At 38.1% G+C, this 16,694-nt stretch overlaps 3 protein-coding genes across 4 annotated transcripts; 2 read left to right on the top strand and 1 right to left on the bottom strand.

Annotated features, from left to right (window-relative positions):
• Positions 1-3,266: 3,266 nt before the first annotated feature.
• LOC113317951 (ubiquitin carboxyl-terminal hydrolase 5-like) lies at positions 3,267-11,153 on the bottom strand. Of its 2 annotated transcripts, none has more exons than XM_026566061.1 (13): positions 10,921-11,153; positions 9,983-10,240; positions 9,270-9,423; positions 9,089-9,148; positions 8,905-9,000; positions 7,776-8,177; positions 7,385-7,525; positions 7,132-7,302; positions 6,381-6,638; positions 6,145-6,293; positions 5,040-5,624; positions 4,373-4,646; positions 3,267-3,709 (listed from the first exon to the last, which is right to left on the bottom strand). In XM_026566061.1, exons 1-13 carry the CDS (start codon positions 11,106-11,108, stop codon positions 3,521-3,523), a joined length of 2,925 nt encoding a protein of 974 aa, XP_026421846.1. In that variant the 5' UTR covers positions 11,109-11,153; the 3' UTR covers positions 3,267-3,520. The 2 variants fall into 2 exon arrangements, with proteins under 2 accessions (XP_026421846.1, XP_026421847.1); XM_026566062.1 differs by having other exon boundaries at positions 3,267-3,703.
• A 219-nt stretch (positions 11,154-11,372) lies between these two features.
• LOC113319581 (50S ribosomal protein L6, chloroplastic-like) lies at positions 11,373-13,196 on the top strand. The gene is made up of 3 exons (XM_026567834.1): positions 11,373-11,466; positions 12,028-12,333; positions 12,667-13,196. The coding sequence occupies exons 1-3, from the start codon at positions 11,432-11,434 to the stop codon at positions 13,001-13,003; spliced, it is 678 nt and encodes a 225-aa protein (XP_026423619.1). The 5' UTR covers positions 11,373-11,431; the 3' UTR covers positions 13,004-13,196.
• Positions 13,197-14,199: 1,003 nt separating this feature from the next.
• Positions 14,200-15,250, top strand: LOC113315770 (glutamic acid-rich protein-like). The gene is made up of 2 exons (XM_026564028.1): positions 14,200-14,372; positions 14,899-15,250. Exons 1-2 carry the CDS (start codon positions 14,200-14,202, stop codon positions 15,248-15,250), a joined length of 525 nt encoding a protein of 174 aa, XP_026419813.1.
• The last annotated feature ends 1,444 nt before the right edge of the window (positions 15,251-16,694 follow it).

Raw genomic sequence — 16,694 nt, 5'->3', positions numbered from 1 at the left:
CTTCGAAGTAATTTTCAATTGATCGAATGATCAATACGAAACATTCCGAGTCTACATCATATGACTGTCTCACACAAATCATGTAAGATGTTACAAGGCGATTTTCACATGATCATCTTTTGACTTTCGTCAAGAATATAAGATGAACTTGGTTAAAGCAAAAGCTTACCAACCCATATTTCGAGAAATATATAAGCGAGTTAAACTCAGCTCGAAATATCAAATATGTATAATCGAAGTCTATATAGTTACACGACTTTTGTCTCAAATAGGAGATAGAGTAGATAGACTTTTGAGTGATGGATGAGTTCAAGTCTCCACATACCTTTTGTTGATGAAGTTCCACAAGCTCCCCTTAGTAGTTCTTCTTCTTTAATCGATGAATGCCGTGAAGTCTAATGCTCAACTATACTTACTATCCTAATCTGAGACTTAGTTATAAGTAGACTAGAAATCAAGACCTATAGTTTTGGAAACTAAACTTGACAACAAGCTTGAGATAGCAACGCTTGCGAGTTCGACCGAGCAGTGCTCTAACAATACCAACAACCCACAACCCACCTACATATTTAGGAGTACAATTTAAACAAGGAAGCAATTCGTTAGAAAGGAAAGAGAAGGGATGGATGACAAAATGTCTCAACCACGCAGGAAGATGTATGCTCATCAACTCGTCCCTAATACGTACAGTAAATCATGTAATACATACTCAACTACTACCATGTCATGTCCACACAAAAAATGGATAAGATCGCGAGAAACCTTTTTTGGGGACATGATACAAATACAAAAAAGTTGCGTACGATAGGAAAAGAAAAACTCAATCTCCCTATCAGAGACTCAAGGAATCACAATTGTGCCTTACTTGGTAAGAGAGTTTGTCAGATGCATGCTAACCCAAATACAATCTGCAATCACATGCATAAGGCAAAGTATCTACAAAACTAACCAGTCTTCTCAGCGATGCCAAAGCCACCTGATGGAGCAAGTTCCACGTGGAAAAACATTCATAAAGTGGTTTCGTTCGTGCAGGGAAATTATGCAATTCAGATTGGAGATGGAAAATCAACAAGAATAAAAGAAAATTGGATTCCCATGCATGGAGACACGACAATAACCGGAGATGCGGGAAATAACTTGGTCAGTACGTTTTTTGAACCCCACTCCTTTAATTGGAATGTTGAATTGCTTAACCAAACACCTATTCACTCCGACCATAACCAACACAGTTAGAGGTATGCACATCCCAGAACCACCAATCCCAGACAAACCAATTTGGCCTCACTCTAGAAATGGTCATTACACGGTAAAAAGCGGATATCAGGTATTAACAAAAAATTTGTCCCAACATAACAAAAATACAGTCGTACTAAATAACCAGGGTTATAAAATAAAAAACTGGCGAGCAAATTGCCCACAAAAAATTCGACTTTTCATGTGGAAAGTCAGTCACAGGGGACTTCCAACCTTTGAGACATTATATACCAAGAACATCAGCAGTACCAACATTTTCCCAAGCTGCAACCACCATGAGGAATCGGATCAACATTGTTTGTTTGAATGTTATGGAGCAAAACAAACATGGACATTCATGTGCTCATATCTGAATGGGAGAAACAATTCACATATCCCTTACAACCAGCTCATCATGCCGACACACCCACTGCCAAACATGATATGTTAGCAGACATCAGAACAACAACACATTCCAAACAATATGCAACATCAACAGAGGACAACAATACACCACGGAGCAGGAGGAAATGTGATCAGGGTTCCAAGAGATTTTTAGGAGTTTATGAATTTGGCAGACAGAAAAAAAAAACATTTACCATGTGATCCTTCACACTGTGGAACGTATGGCTCGCTAGAACTGCCATAATACATAACAACAAAATCCAGACGCCACAACAAATCTTCCAAATTGCATTGGTTCTGAGTCAGGAATATAACTGGGCCATTAAACACAAACTCAATACACAGACATAAGGAAATCAGCAGGCCACAAGCAATCCAGCTCATCCTAATACAAAAACCATTTGGGTGAAATGGATATCACCGCCCCCAACATTGGTTGAATATCAACACAGATGGAGCAAGCAAAGGCCAACGTGGAGGACCTCTAGATGGACGGATGTGTAGGAATTCACAAGGCTTGGTGGTGATGGTATGGCAGCGCCCATTGGGATCACTACAACTCTAGTAGCTGAGACCTGGGCCTTTTTATTGCCACCAGAATGACAGTAGCACATGGACGGAAAAAAATTCAGTTCGAAACTGACTCAACTACGCTGCTACAACTTTTGAAGAAATAAAACAACCAGACGCCTTGGATTATTCAAAATATGATAAAGGAGATACAAGACCATCTACAACAGATAGAACAACACAAAATCTTACATTCGTACTGAGAGGCGAATTAGGCAGCAAACGGATTGGCAAACTTCGCGATACAACAACAAATAAAATAGGAAAAAATATCCACATATGTATGTGACAACACATGTCCAGACTTCCTAAATATAATTCTAATGAATGATTCTATGGGGCGTTCATACCCTAGAGAAGTCCAAAATTAATACTCTTCAAATAAACTACTCTTCAAAAAACAAAAAAAAGTTTGTTCGAACCCTTACATCCCCTATAGGAGGGAGCATGAGAATCACCGGACTGGATTCTTTTCCGAAATAAAGAAATAAAAAGTTCTTATCCAAATTTCACGTAATGGTACGATAAATTGAACGTAATCCATATACAACTATTAGAGCATCTCCAATAGTTTTGGGTATGTATCTTAGTTGCAGAGTATTGGCCATCTAAACATAAGGACAAATTTAAACATCTTGATTTTGGGCATGTATCATAGTTGCAGAGTTGGCCACCAAAACATAAAGACAAATTTAAACATCTCTGGCGGGGTCTGGATATGTATGTTAAGCGGAAATAATAATATTTTCACAAAATTTGGAAAACCCCAAAATAGATACTCAAAATTCATACTAATCCATATTTTACTTTATCCATTCAGCATTTGGAGGCTTATTTTTCTCTAAAAAAAACACTGTTAGAGAGTTTGTTTTTTAGAAACCCATACTCCATTGGAGTTGCTCTCAGAAAGCAAGCACACATAGATTTTACACATAGTAAAAGGATAAGGAGGAAAAAGAAAACACATGGCATACAAATAAACCTAATATATATAGAATAATAGAAGAGAAATAGCATGGTTAGTCAGTGAATGATGTAAACTGATGCTCATTTAAAAAAAAAAAAAAAAAAAGTTATCTGATGCTCAATAAATATTTGAATGCTACAAGTCCTGTACTGCAGAATTCATTTACTTGCAGGCTTCATACTTTCCAAAAGAAGGAAAATAATAATAAATCTCACAGCGTATCAAAATACAATAGAGATGAAATTCTTCTGCTAGGACAAACCTCTGTTTTATCTGGGATAATTTATATACAGCAACAATGGTTTCACCCTCTTATATTTCCCTACAACTGCCTAGAATACTAATCTACTTCTGAGTCAAAATATTGTTGTGTCCTACATAAGAATGCTCTCCGTTGCTTACAGTGACATCTTCACCCTTCACTCTGCGGTAGAAAAGCACGTAAGCAGCAGCTGACTTCACATCTTCCTCATTAATCGGGGAAATATGGCTGTCATCAAAGCTATACCACCGATTTTCATCCAGAAGCTGCATCTAGATAAGAATTGCATCAATCACATGTATTCAAATTGATAAAAACTCAAATCTAAAACATATACAACTAATGGCGCATGGGCATCTGATCCAGTGCGGGATCATCTCACACAAGATGGAGACTAAAGTACTCCTTGTGTAAAACGCAGACTCACTCACCATTCCACCATTGTGGCCACAGTTTTTTCACTCACATTACAAGAGGGTAAAACATGAAATAACAAATGAAAAAATAGCAGCACTCCAGATAAAGCGTACTGGATACTCTGCCACTTCAGGCAGTAAACAAGATAACTTCTCATATCCAATAAGAAGTACAGCATATGGACCATAAAGCTGCTGGGTTTTGGCCCACGTCAGTTAGCTTAAAGGGGGATGAGCTATTAGCCAGAAGTTGCAAAAAAATTATCCTAGATTAAGCACCAGCTTTTGGATGGTCCAAAAATTTTCTGCAGTAACTGAAATTAATCCTTCATTTATTACAACAGCTATCCTATAAGGCTCTTTCCTACAACCACTCTAGAAGATAGTGACCAAACCAGTTGGTCCAGAAGCCCTAAGCTCATTCAACCAGAGCACCTAAGTTGCCACTGCAAAATATGCCTGATGTAATCAAATAAAGAATTCAAATGTGGTCAAAGATGTTTTAGGGCGTGCACTCACCTTGATATGCGCTGTGTAGTGCCCACTTCCCATTCCACCGTAGTGATTGCTCAATGCATATAGCTCATAGAGTTGACGCTTAGAACTACTCTTATGGGCAACATAGTTTGTCAAGTCAAAGTCATGAATTGGAAAGTTGACAAATGTTTCCAACTTATGCTTCATTGACCTGCTATAAGAGAACCTCTTCAAGTGAATGACAAGCACTTCAGGAAGTCTCCATAGATCGAGCTTTTTACTCGCTTGACGCCTCTCTTTACATTGTGGGCAATACCTTCACAGAGAAAAGAATATCAGGATCTGATTATACAGAACTATAAATAGACTTAAAAGATGCACAATACTGCCAGTAGACACACTTTAGCCAAGACCATCCAAAGGTATGGACCAACTGAACATCAAGAAACCCTAGCACCCTAAGGGATTCGAATACTTAATTATTCTGCTTGAAGCTTCCCATCTAAAGCAATGATGTTCACCCATGTTACAAGGGTGTGAATGGGATCTTTCCCATGGAGCCAGAACAGGCACTGTTGAGGTACCATATTGATTCACTGAATAGGGTTTCCAAGGGTATTTGACCCCTAACATTTGGTGACTACCAGTATTCCAGGGTCAGCAACACATGTCAATGGCAAAGTATGCTCAAATAGGTGAATGAGCTTACCACATGTCTTCAGGCACAAGTGGCTCTTCCCGCAAGAAAGCTTCTAAGCAGGTATATAAGGAAAGTGGTTCAGTACGAGCTTTCTTAGTTGCTGGTACATACTTAAACACTTCAGGTGAATTTGCAAGATACTGTGTCTCATACTTCTCCAAAAGCTTATCTGACCAATCAAGAAACACACAAATTGATGCAGATGATGAAGATAGACTGATAGTGTTCTCCTTCTCCTTGGAGAGATCAATCCTTTCATTCTTTTCCGTCACCAATTGCAGAGGCAGTTCCAATGTGCCCGCTATTTTCGAGTCACTTGGATCTTCATCCATGGAGTCTGATGCAGCAGATTTTGTACCTGTTCCACTTGCAGTTGCATCTTCAGAAGGGTCTGATGCTGCCTCTGACTCTGAGACACTTGTATTATTAGCAAGACGAGGAGTAAGAGTCCCAACTCTTTCTAGTGGAGAGAGCATTTTGCAAATTATGTCTTGTATATCAGCTCCCGTGACACGACGGTCACGTGAGATTGGTGAGACAAGTGGTATGCCAAAAGGCTTCGAGATCATTGCGCTTTTGGCACTGCTGGACTCCCTGAAACATATATCAAACAGATTTAGAATGTTTAAACAGTTGACCATGATTTTGGATTTTAGAAGTTTCAATTGGACAAACTATGGGTGAGGAACTACTGTTCTCTTATAATAACTAAAACTCTAAAAGCCTAAAAATTGAAACTGACTAATCTGTTACTCACTCCCAGTATACAGAGGAAAAACTAAACACTAAATATGAAAAAGGCAGTTGAAGCAATTCCAGGAAAGATTGCTAAAAGATCAATTAGGAGTACATTCTGGTCGATGTCTAACTTTTACAAGTCAAATAGCTCAAACTTTTCATCAATGCAATGCTTCTGGTGACAAAACAAGAGACTTATGTGGATCAGGATCAAAATTCGAAACCATGGGAATGTCAGTCAGATACTTCAATTTGAGGATGGCACTACTAAGACCTTTAAGATTGAGAAGCAATAACTTCGGTTCTAGATCTCTAGATTAAAACATGCCATTTACTACGGAGATTAAGAGCATTTCCTAATGTTAAATATACATACCGCTCTTCACGTCGATGTATCAGTTGAAGATACAAAGTGTCCTTAACTAATTTCTGTATCTTGTACGCAGCAAGATGGTCATCGTCTTTAATGGTGGATAACAATATTAAAGGATCTTCAAGAAACCGATGAACCTGGTGGCCACGTATCTGAAGAAGCATGCACAAGAAGTGAAACGGATGAATCACCAATTTATTACCTATTAAAACAGTTAATGCCTCTTAACTCTTACTGACCTCTGCAAGCAGAAGCCTCTCGCCATTTTTTATGGAACAAGCGTTGCTGATAGCTTGGATCAAATCCCTGCACCGACCCTGCTTTGGAACAGTCACAGTGCATGGTTCTGGATGTGCAGTACCATCGCTATTGAAAACCATAACTGTCATCGACCGATGGTTGGTAGGTTGCAGCGGCAACGAGAGGTACATAAATGGATCAAAGGTTACAGAAACTTTGGCACATATGGGGCAAATCAAAGTTGATTTGTATTGGCCCTGTCAAATTTGGATTACTCAGATAAAAAAATTAACAGCAATTGGAAGCCAATACCATAGAAAATAAATAAAAAACAAAATTTGTCTATGCTATTAAGTTATTAACAGTCCTTACCACTACAAGAACACACACAGAGGAAACATAGGGAAATGTTATGTAGGATTAGGATAGAACTTAGATGGAAAAGGTAATGGCTCTTTTGTGCTTGTCAATAAAGAAAATACTCTCATGTGCTATGTGAGAGAAGCACAAGAATATTCTGTTGGTGTTGAATGCTGAAAGGCTTTTACAGTATATTATATATACCACACAAATACAATATTTGCCTAAGGATGGTTTAGACTTTTGGCAAGAACGAAGAGTAGTTTTAGTAAAACTACTACACAAAGCCAAAACTGAAGACTAATTTTGTATACAATAATAGTATCACCTCCAAGGAATTCAGATTAAAGAGAAACAACAGCTTTTGTAAAGCAATTCAGATTTATTTACCTGGCAAACATCAACTATTATGGAGTCATTACGAGCAATGTGATTTGCCCAGTACTCATCAGCAACTTCTTCATCCAGTCGACCATCTGCATCTTTAGACTTTATGTAAGGTTTATGCTTTACACGATTTAGATCTTCATGAAGCCCATCTAACAAAAAGGCCAAAAGCTCCTGAAGAAAATAGATTGATAAAATATATGCTATTGTGTACAGGTAAAAAAAAAAAAGTTTCAGCATACGAAAATTACTAAACCTGTGAATCATGCTGATTATATCCACTGAATTGGGGTGCAAATCGAGCAAGTTTGGATTTAAATGGACGAGGAGAAATAGGTGTGCGTCCTGGGGCCCACAGTTTCCGGAGCAGCTCACCAAATGCCAAAGCTAGTTCACCCTACAGAACTAACATGCTCACTCAATAAATGACACTAAAACTTCAAAACAGTGATACGAAACCGTAAATAAAACTTATGAGACTAAAGTAAGCTTTTTTAGGGCTGGTCTCACAAAGTAATCTAACTTCAGTTCACCAACAGATCGACACTGCCACTGACACATCTTTGATTTGTCTAAAAAGAAATTTCGTGGGAAAAAAAAAGGAGAAACTAAAGTCACTACGAGTAAATCACATATCAGGTACTTACAACCATCCCCAGAGGATTATTTTTGTTTATATCTGGATGATAATCATCTCGAAAATATCTAGCAAACTCAGGTGTATGCACAAGGCACTGTATTGCGCTGTTCATAAAGCAAGTGTTTCCAAGATTAAGTAATCCAGTCAAGCCTCCAGCTGCTCCTCTTGTAACAACACCACAAATTCCATTAGAATTATCCACTTCTCCAACTTGGGAAGCCCCATAGTGATTCTGAGAAAACTCTGTACTGCAACCACGGAAAACACCTCTGCTTGCTGACAGACCCCCAGCAATGGACATGCTTGATTTGCTAGGTTCAATAAGGGCAGACGTTGATCCATTTTCTTGCAGAGAACTCAGGCAACCACCAAATGTATCACTCTCATTTCCGAGAAGCTCCACTAATATCTGCTCATACAGGAAAGCGAATCAGATGTGACCATGATACATATGTAAGAGAGAGAGAGAGAGAGAGAGAGAGAGAGAGAGGCCAGTGGAACCAAAATCTTGCTTTAAACACATATACAATAGCCAATTTTGATTCCAGAACCAATTAACTAGTTAAGTAACCGTGTGCATAAAATATATGAATTTGATACTTGGTAACAACACAAGATAAAGACATATGCCACGTATTATGGGTCACTCCCTACATCAATGGTATCTGGAGATATGCTAGACTACTGACATCTACACTAAGCATGGTATACAAGCAACAGAAATAAAGCTCAAGGCAATGTGAAAAAGGTATGTAGATCATCACAATTACAAGTTTTATGGGTTGCTGCTGATTCTCCACATGCAATAATTGCTCATATTTTACAATATGTATTGGATTTGACAAGTTCAAGATACACCAACCTAAGCAAAAGTTGGAAAGAGAGAGAGAGGCTACATGAGAAGACATAAGACATATATTAGGTCATAAATTAGCTATTGATCTAAACTTTAGGCATTAAGTTTCTCTACTATCTACTAATTAGAACTACTAAAGGGAAAGTGATTCGAGGCGCTAACAAAAGACAAATCAAAATTACAGCGTGCAAATCCCATGGTCCCAATGCAGGGCAAGTTGAATCACATAATGTCCCTGAAACTATATACAATAAGAAACGTTCAGAGAGTAAGGACATACATCCTGGCCCATCTGTATGTTGGCATCATCTAAAGTTTTATCCATGTTATTCATCAGGTCGTGTTTCCGATGGCCGTAGTAATCCCAAATTGAAATCTGCAGCCTCAAACAAAATGAATATAAGCATTTTATTGAACTGTGATATGAAGAAGATATAGGAAACTATGAATCCCTGAGGACTTACTTGCTCCATATCAAGATTGAAAGCCTCACAAGCCCTTCGGTGGAGTTCCCGAATTGTTTCCTGACCAAATGGTAAAACATCATCCTAAAATTCTGATTTTTTAGAAGTAAAAATATCAATAAGGATAATATAGCTACTTTATTAGATACAAAGTGCAGCCTGTTGGATGTTTTAACGATACCTTTTTGCTTATCCTAATGATAGAGCGTTCTCTTTTTGGCATATAAATAAGCTGGAGACGCAGAAGATAGACCTCTACAGTCAACTGGCCAAGCTCGGTCTGAGACAAACCTGAATTTATCACTTTACGTGGCAATACTGGCCCTCCACCATACCTGACACAAGAGATTCACATCTGTCAATAATCAAATGAAACTATTTGGGGGGACAAATATACTATCTGGCAGTCTGCTCTTTAACTTGAGCAGTTAAAATCCTCTAAAACGTTTGCAAAGGTTAGGATACCAGAACAGTCTAATTGAACAAGTTTATAACTCCACGAGTATCAGTATTACAATAAGATAGCACAAACAAACCAAAACCAAACATTTGTCATCTCGAACCACTAAAAGTTAAACCATATTTACCAACCTTCAAATTAATAATGTATATCAGAAAGGTAATAGAATGCCGATATCAAGATATATTTTTCAGAAAACTTCATATATCGCAGATCCCTACTATGGAACCCAACAAGGTAACTCGGAGAAAAATGTAAAACGAAGAGAAACGGCAGATGTTGCATTCATCTACCAACTACCATAGCAACCTCAAAAATAGGAAACCAACAAACATGATAAAAAGTGGAATCGATTCGATAACCATCAGAGAGGAGGGCAAGCCATGAGTTGCATTATAATTAGCATGTAATTTTCAAAATTTCACTCTACTTACCACATAAACAATTGTTTCCACACGTCTTCTGGAAGCAATACATAATCGCGCCCCTCCACCAACGTATCAAGAAGCTCTATCCCAATACTGGAGTCCTCCGATGTTGCATCATTTATTAAATCGGAATTGTCAATGGCAGAGGGCCTTTTCTGAGCAGTTGAACAAGCCAATTCAGAAAACTCAGAACTATGTAAAGCACCGTCATTTGTGGTAGTTGCCATGCCTTGGTTCACATATTGAAGCCAGCGTTGCCACCATCTATCAGTAACAATCGAGCAGAACAGTTCAATTAGTAATTTGTACCAAAAATGTACATGAAAAAACTGAACAAAAAAGAAATTAGCTACCCACAAAAGGGGCCTGGATTTAAAACCCCAATAACCTGTAGTGCTAGTTCCTGCATAACATAAATGAGACCAACAGTTGATCCATGTTGTAATGTGACCCAATCTAGTGAACCTCGAGCTGACGGGATTCATAAAAGAAAATCTTGCAGGAGAGAAGTGACAACAGTAAAGCCAAAGAATGCTACAGAGAAAGACCTAGAAATCTCATGGGCATTGCAATTAAGTTTGACATGTAATTTATGAGCGAAAAGAAGATGTTTTTCCCTACTCTACAACTACTTCAACCTTTAAATCCTAGTCCACCTACTTCTCCATTTCCTTCACATATCATCTTTAATACATTCTACCAGGGCATTTCAATTGCTGTATTTGCATTAAAACATGAATGTAAATAAAGCTTATCCTTTTCGTGAAAAACATAAGCAAATCTATGCATGCATCAAGATCTTGTGTCTAAAACTAAATCACAGTAGTTTTAATTTCTCAAAATCCTTCTGACCACTATAATATCTTGAATGAAAAATTATAAAACTTCAAAGAAAAAAGAAAGGAAAAAAATTTGAAAAAAGAAAAAAAGAAAAAAAGAAAAACCTTTGAGTGATGAGATAAAAAGTATCTCCTTCTTTGCACTGAGATTCAGCAGCGAAAACACTATCTCTAATAACTAATCTTTCCTCTTCTGGTGAAAGTTTTAACATTGAGATCGAGTTCTCCATCATCTTCTCTTCTCCTCTTCCTCCTCCTCCACTTTCCCCTTTCTGCAACTCCTCTGTTGCCATGTTCTTCCAGACCTAGAAAAAATGGAACAAAGGAGAAGAAACAAAAACAAGAGCTAATTTGTTCTGTTTTGCGCCGGTAGTTCAAATCACTTAATCTGCGCACCCTTCATAGCATTTTAATAATAGCCGTCCATATAAGCCTAACATCAGAGGTGAATAAATGTACGGTTCAGATATAGAAGAGGTGTAAAGAAGGTGTATAAAAGTTTAGGGTATTATTGTAATTAAAATTGGACTCGATGTGGATAATGTAAACGGAAGATAAAAGGGATGCCATTACACAACACAAGTAGAGGCACTCTGGTAGATAGAGAAGGGAAACCATGGCTTCATCCCTCACTGGTTCTTTCCAGACATGGTAAGTCATTTTTCAACCCTTTTTTCTACTACATTTTCAGATTTGATTCTAGGGTTTTGTCCTTCATCTTGTTTTTTAGAAAACTTGGAATTTCTTGAGCTGATAGAATGTGCATTCATCATAATGTTCAGTAAATTTAACTTATTTTGGTTGCGTTGAACTAGTTTATGTTGGGTGAAGATGCTATAAAGTTGGCAATTGAAGAAAGCTTTTGAACTGAGTTTATATGAGCTTCTGCTTATGTCTTGTTTAGATGGTTTTAGTTGTTTATTTTATGTGTTGAATTTGGGTGTAAACATAAGACTTTCAAGAGAATGCTTATGATAAATGAAACTTCTGGTTAATTTGAAATGTTCTATTGATTTCTCTCTTGAGCTTTAGAGTTTGTTGATTGTTAATTTTAATGCTTTCGTACCAATTGCCTGGGATGTGTTCTGTATTGAGTCTGAGTGGAAATGTAAAGTAAATACCCTATCCTATCTGCTTGTTTTAGATGTAGATAGGTTATGTTTTATCACTTTAGTTGGTCGGGGTTATTGAAAGAATTCTCTCTTCTTTCAGCAATTTTAGATCAGTATTTCTTGGTGAGACGAGCGGAATGCATGTGTGCAGCACTCCCACGACTCGAATAGGCTTTCTAAGAAAAGCGATTGAGTGTAAGGAATCGAGAATAGGGAAAAATCCAATTGAAGTACCATCAAATGTGACAATCTTGCTGGAAGGACAGGACTTGAAAGTTAAGGGTCCTCTTGGGGAGCTGTCTAGGACTTACCCACGTGAGGTCAAAGTTGAGAGACAAGACAGTGTGTTAAAGGTGACTAAGGCAATGGATACTAGAAGAGCTAACCAGATGCATGGGTTATTCAGGTAAACTGATTTTTCCTAGGTTTCTTTAATCTGCATCACAGAATATTCTTATATTGCAAATCTGTTGTTGTTGTTGTTTTTGATAATTAATGGTTGCCTCTTGTTTCAGTTCTGCAACCTTTTTTGCTTGAAAGTTTCTCCATTTGTTTACCTCTGGAACGCTACATGATAAAGGAGTTCTGTAAAAGGAACTTAAACTTCACATAAATGAGTCCCTGGTACTTATGTGTAGGAGTAGAACTTTAAACAAACCTACAATAAATCATAGAAGGAATCATCCTTATGAAAAGAAACTTGAATATCTGCTTAGCTTTGTTTCGTGGTTTGGTGCAGGACTCTTACTGACAACATGGTCGTTGGTGTCTCTAAAGGGTTCGACAAGAAACTTCAACTTGTTGGGGTTGGATATCGAGCTCTGTTGGAAGGTAACGAATTGGTATTAAATCTTGGGTTTTCACACCCAGTTAAAATGCCAATTCCGGATGGAATTCAAGTAAAGGTTGAAGAGAACACCAGAATAACCGTCAGTGGCTATGACAAGTGTGCAATTGGTCAGTTTGCTGCTTCAATTAGGAAGTGGAGACCCCCAGAACCATATAAAGGTAAGGGAGTTAAATATGCTGACGAGATCGTTAGAAGAAAGGAAGGAAAAGCTGGGAAGAAGAAGTAGAGAGCTCTGGTATTTTAAAGTTTTTTCTGCAATTTTATGTTGTAATCCAACTGCTCATCTAAATGTTACAGTTGTAGGATACTTTTGCGTTAACTGACTATCCTTTTCTATGGTGTTCGATGAAATATACTGAGTTGTTTGCAACTTCTGTTATCTATTCATGTTATACCTGCATATGTATTGATTACAGTAACCAAAACACCTCTTCTTGAGACTGTACTCTTATTTAGTTCCTCTATCATTTCTTCCTTAGATCATCTGTGAGGCCTACCATGGCATTGGGTGGAATTGTTATGGCATATAGGGATGTCTGACAGTAGGTTTCTCCACCATCCTGCCTCTTCACTTGTTGCCATCAATTCATAATCCATCATAAACTCAGCTAGAATCTCATACTTTCCTATCAAAATCTTGGTAATGTTCATTTCTTTCTGGGATTGGAAGTGCAGAGGAGTTCAAAGGTCTTTTTTCCTCACTAAGTGTATGTGTTAGATATTCTTCAGAAGACCAATTTAGTTGGTATCAAGCCTTGCAGTTCACCTTGTCCAACTAACTTTAAGTTGTCTGCTACAGATGGTCAGTTATTGCCAAATCCCACTGAAAATAGGTCTCTTGTTGGCTCTTTACAATACTTTACTTGGACAAGACCAGAAATCAGTTTGCAGTAAATCATATATGTCAATATATACAAGCTCCTACCAGTTCTCATTTCAGTGCAGCTAACGGGCTCTCAGACATGTCAAAGGCACAACTGGTAATGGCATATTCATTTATATTTTTGATCCAGTAATGGGCTGCTGTTTACCAAGGGTGTTGCTGGTCCTAAAGGTTTCACAGATGTAGATAGGGCTGGCAATCCCTATGGCAGAAAATCTAGAACGATTTTTTGGGCACTACTCAAAAATGGAGGGGGACTACTAAGTGATAGGAACATCCAACCTACATTTTAAGGGGTGTCCTAAAATATTAGAGAAGACTAATCTGCCCTCACCCTAATTAAGATTATAACTAATCCTAATAACCCACTAATTAAAACCCTAAATAAACCCAACTGATTAAAATCAGTTTCATAAACTGCTCCCTGTTCCTCCTCCTTCTTCTTCTTCTTCTTCCTCTTCTCTCCTTCTTCGTAGACATCGCCGTTAATCGTCGATTCGAAAAAATTTCATCGTCGATTAATCAATCGTTTATAAACAATGCGTACCAAGCAAACTCCAAGACTTCCAGGATCGAGTCCGGGACTCGCACATATAGCGAATATCCCAAATCAATTTCAAATTGATAAACAACTTGAAGCAAAGTTGAGAGACCAAATCAAGCATCCAACAGGAAAAAAGAAGTCTGATTCGAGTCAAATGCAAATCCGCGGGTAATTTCCTTCATACCCATTCCTTTTAATTCGTTATTTGTTGAAGAAATCGATTAGAAATCATCAAAACCCATTGAAAATGGTAGTTACAGTAGACATTTCGACTAGGAGAATTTTAGAAAACCCTAGATTTTGGTAACCGAACTTTAGAAATAGGAACAGTTCGGTGAAGTAGCATGATAACTGGTAACCGAACTACATAGTTCGGTGAGCTCGCAATAAAAACCTTCGTAACCGAACTCATTGTTTCAAAGGAAAAACTGAGTTCAGTTTTGTCGATAAATTCTTTTGGTAACCGAACTTTGGTAATATGTAGTTCGGTTACCTCCCAAGTTTTATCTGGTAACCGACCTTTAGTCTAGTAGTAGCTAAATAGTTGGTTCGATTACCTCGCAATTTATACCAGGTAACCGAACTTTTGTCTGTTGACACCAAATGTTGTGTTAACTTCATTCTTTAGTTCTATTTTATTTGATAACACAATATTATATTCTGTTTAGCTAATACTTTGGTTTTTGTTCTTTAGGAACAAAGGAAAAAGATCTAACCCACACCTATATGAGGATTTGAAAACTCCCACCCCTGGTAGAATACATTTAGATTTCCGAAACCGTGGTGACAAAAATGTTAAACATGGAGGGGGCTCGTTACCGGAAGTCAACCAAGAGAATGCTCGTAATGTAATCCAAGATGTCAATAAAGAAGTGATGGATACAATTGATCGTGTTGTTGAAGAAGAAAAAGATGATGAAGAAGAGCAAGTAGATGAAGATCAAGGCAATCAAGAGGATGAAGATGTAGAGGGTGAAGAGGAAGAAGAAGAGGATGAAGAGGAAAAACAAGAGGATGAAGAGGAAGATGCATTCTTAATCACCTAGAATTGGCTCATTTTGCGCTCCAATTTGTTTTTGTATTAAATTTCTGGAAACACTTCGATTTCTGCTCAAAACTAACTTGTTCTGAGAAGGACATCTCATGAGATATGTCCATATTAGTTGCATCTTGGGTTTGAAATTGCCTGTTCTAAGTTTTCGCCAGTTCTGGCTGCAAGTGCTAAGATATTTTTCTCTGGGTGAGGAAGTAAGCACCATAAGTATAACCCAAAGAACAACAGATAAATTTTGTTACACAAACTAGTGTCTATTGTTAGGGCAGGAGTGCCTGCAGAAAATGGCAAGTCTAGTATATGCTTTCAGAAACCTACAGGCTATGTATTTTCTGTAACATGTGTTTATTGGATAACTTCTGCGGCTTTCTCTGGTGAACAACAAGAGAGATTCCGAGAAGAACTTCTCCTGAGATGCATAATGTGTGACATTTTGGTGTGGATGTGTTCTAAAAAATTCTCATAGATTGTCTATTCATTATAAAAGAATCAGAACTAAAACAAGAAAACTGGGGAAAGAAAAATCTTCTCCACTCGGGTGCACGAGTCGACGGCGGCATATATGAGTTTGGAGCCACGCTTTTGGGAATGTTTTCGCAAGAACAAGGAATTGGCTGAGTTAGCTATTGGTAGCTGCAGGAAATAGAACTGGTGGAATGAAAACGCAACCGTGACAGAGTTGGTGGTGCTGTTATACTACTGCAATGGACTGACAAGTATATGCAGTTACAGATGGTGTATGAGATTTGAATTGCAGTTGAAGAAATGGGTTTGATGTATGGTGTTGAGTGAGCTGCAGGTGTTGTGTGTTGCTCATGAGATGGAGATGCTAATATAACAACTGGAAGAGGAGTTTGTGTGCTGCAGAATGAACTTGAGTGGAAGTTTGTATGTTGTTAAAGCTGCGGCTGAGCTGAAGCTAGAATTGAGATTGCAGTTTAGATGGAATTGGTGGTATTCTTCCTGGTGGACGTGATATTGCAGAGGTGGTGGCAGACTGATGTTGGTTCTGATATGTTGGAGTTATGTATGATTGAGGTGCAGGGAATCTGGTGGTACTGATGTTGTTGAATAGCTGATGCTAATGTTGCAGTTAAGGACTGGTGCAAAAGGAATGGGTGATGTTGCAGATGAATGAGAAGATGCAGTTTCAAGGATGCAGGTAATGGGAATGATGCAGCGTCACCATGGCTGTAATTGGGGGTGAAGCGCAATCATTACCCAACATAAGTTCAGCTTGTGCAAAATGGCCTAGACCAAAATGAATCAGACTGAGCCAGACCTGACTCATCTGATTAGCTAACTGACTCAATCTAGTTCAGACACTGAGTTAACTCGGTCGACTAGACCCTGACTCAGTGGCTTTGACTGATACTTTGATTGGTGAACGGGTGGACTTCGCAGGTCACCTGAGCTCTTTTCCGGGAACATCTTCG

This window comes from Papaver somniferum, chromosome 10 (genome assembly GCF_003573695.1).
Source record: "Papaver somniferum cultivar HN1 chromosome 10, ASM357369v1, whole genome shotgun sequence".
NCBI lineage: Eukaryota > Viridiplantae > Streptophyta > Magnoliopsida > Ranunculales > Papaveraceae > Papaver > Papaver somniferum.
Note: the sequence above shows the minus strand (reverse complement) of the source record. Positions and strands in the feature narration are given on the sequence as shown.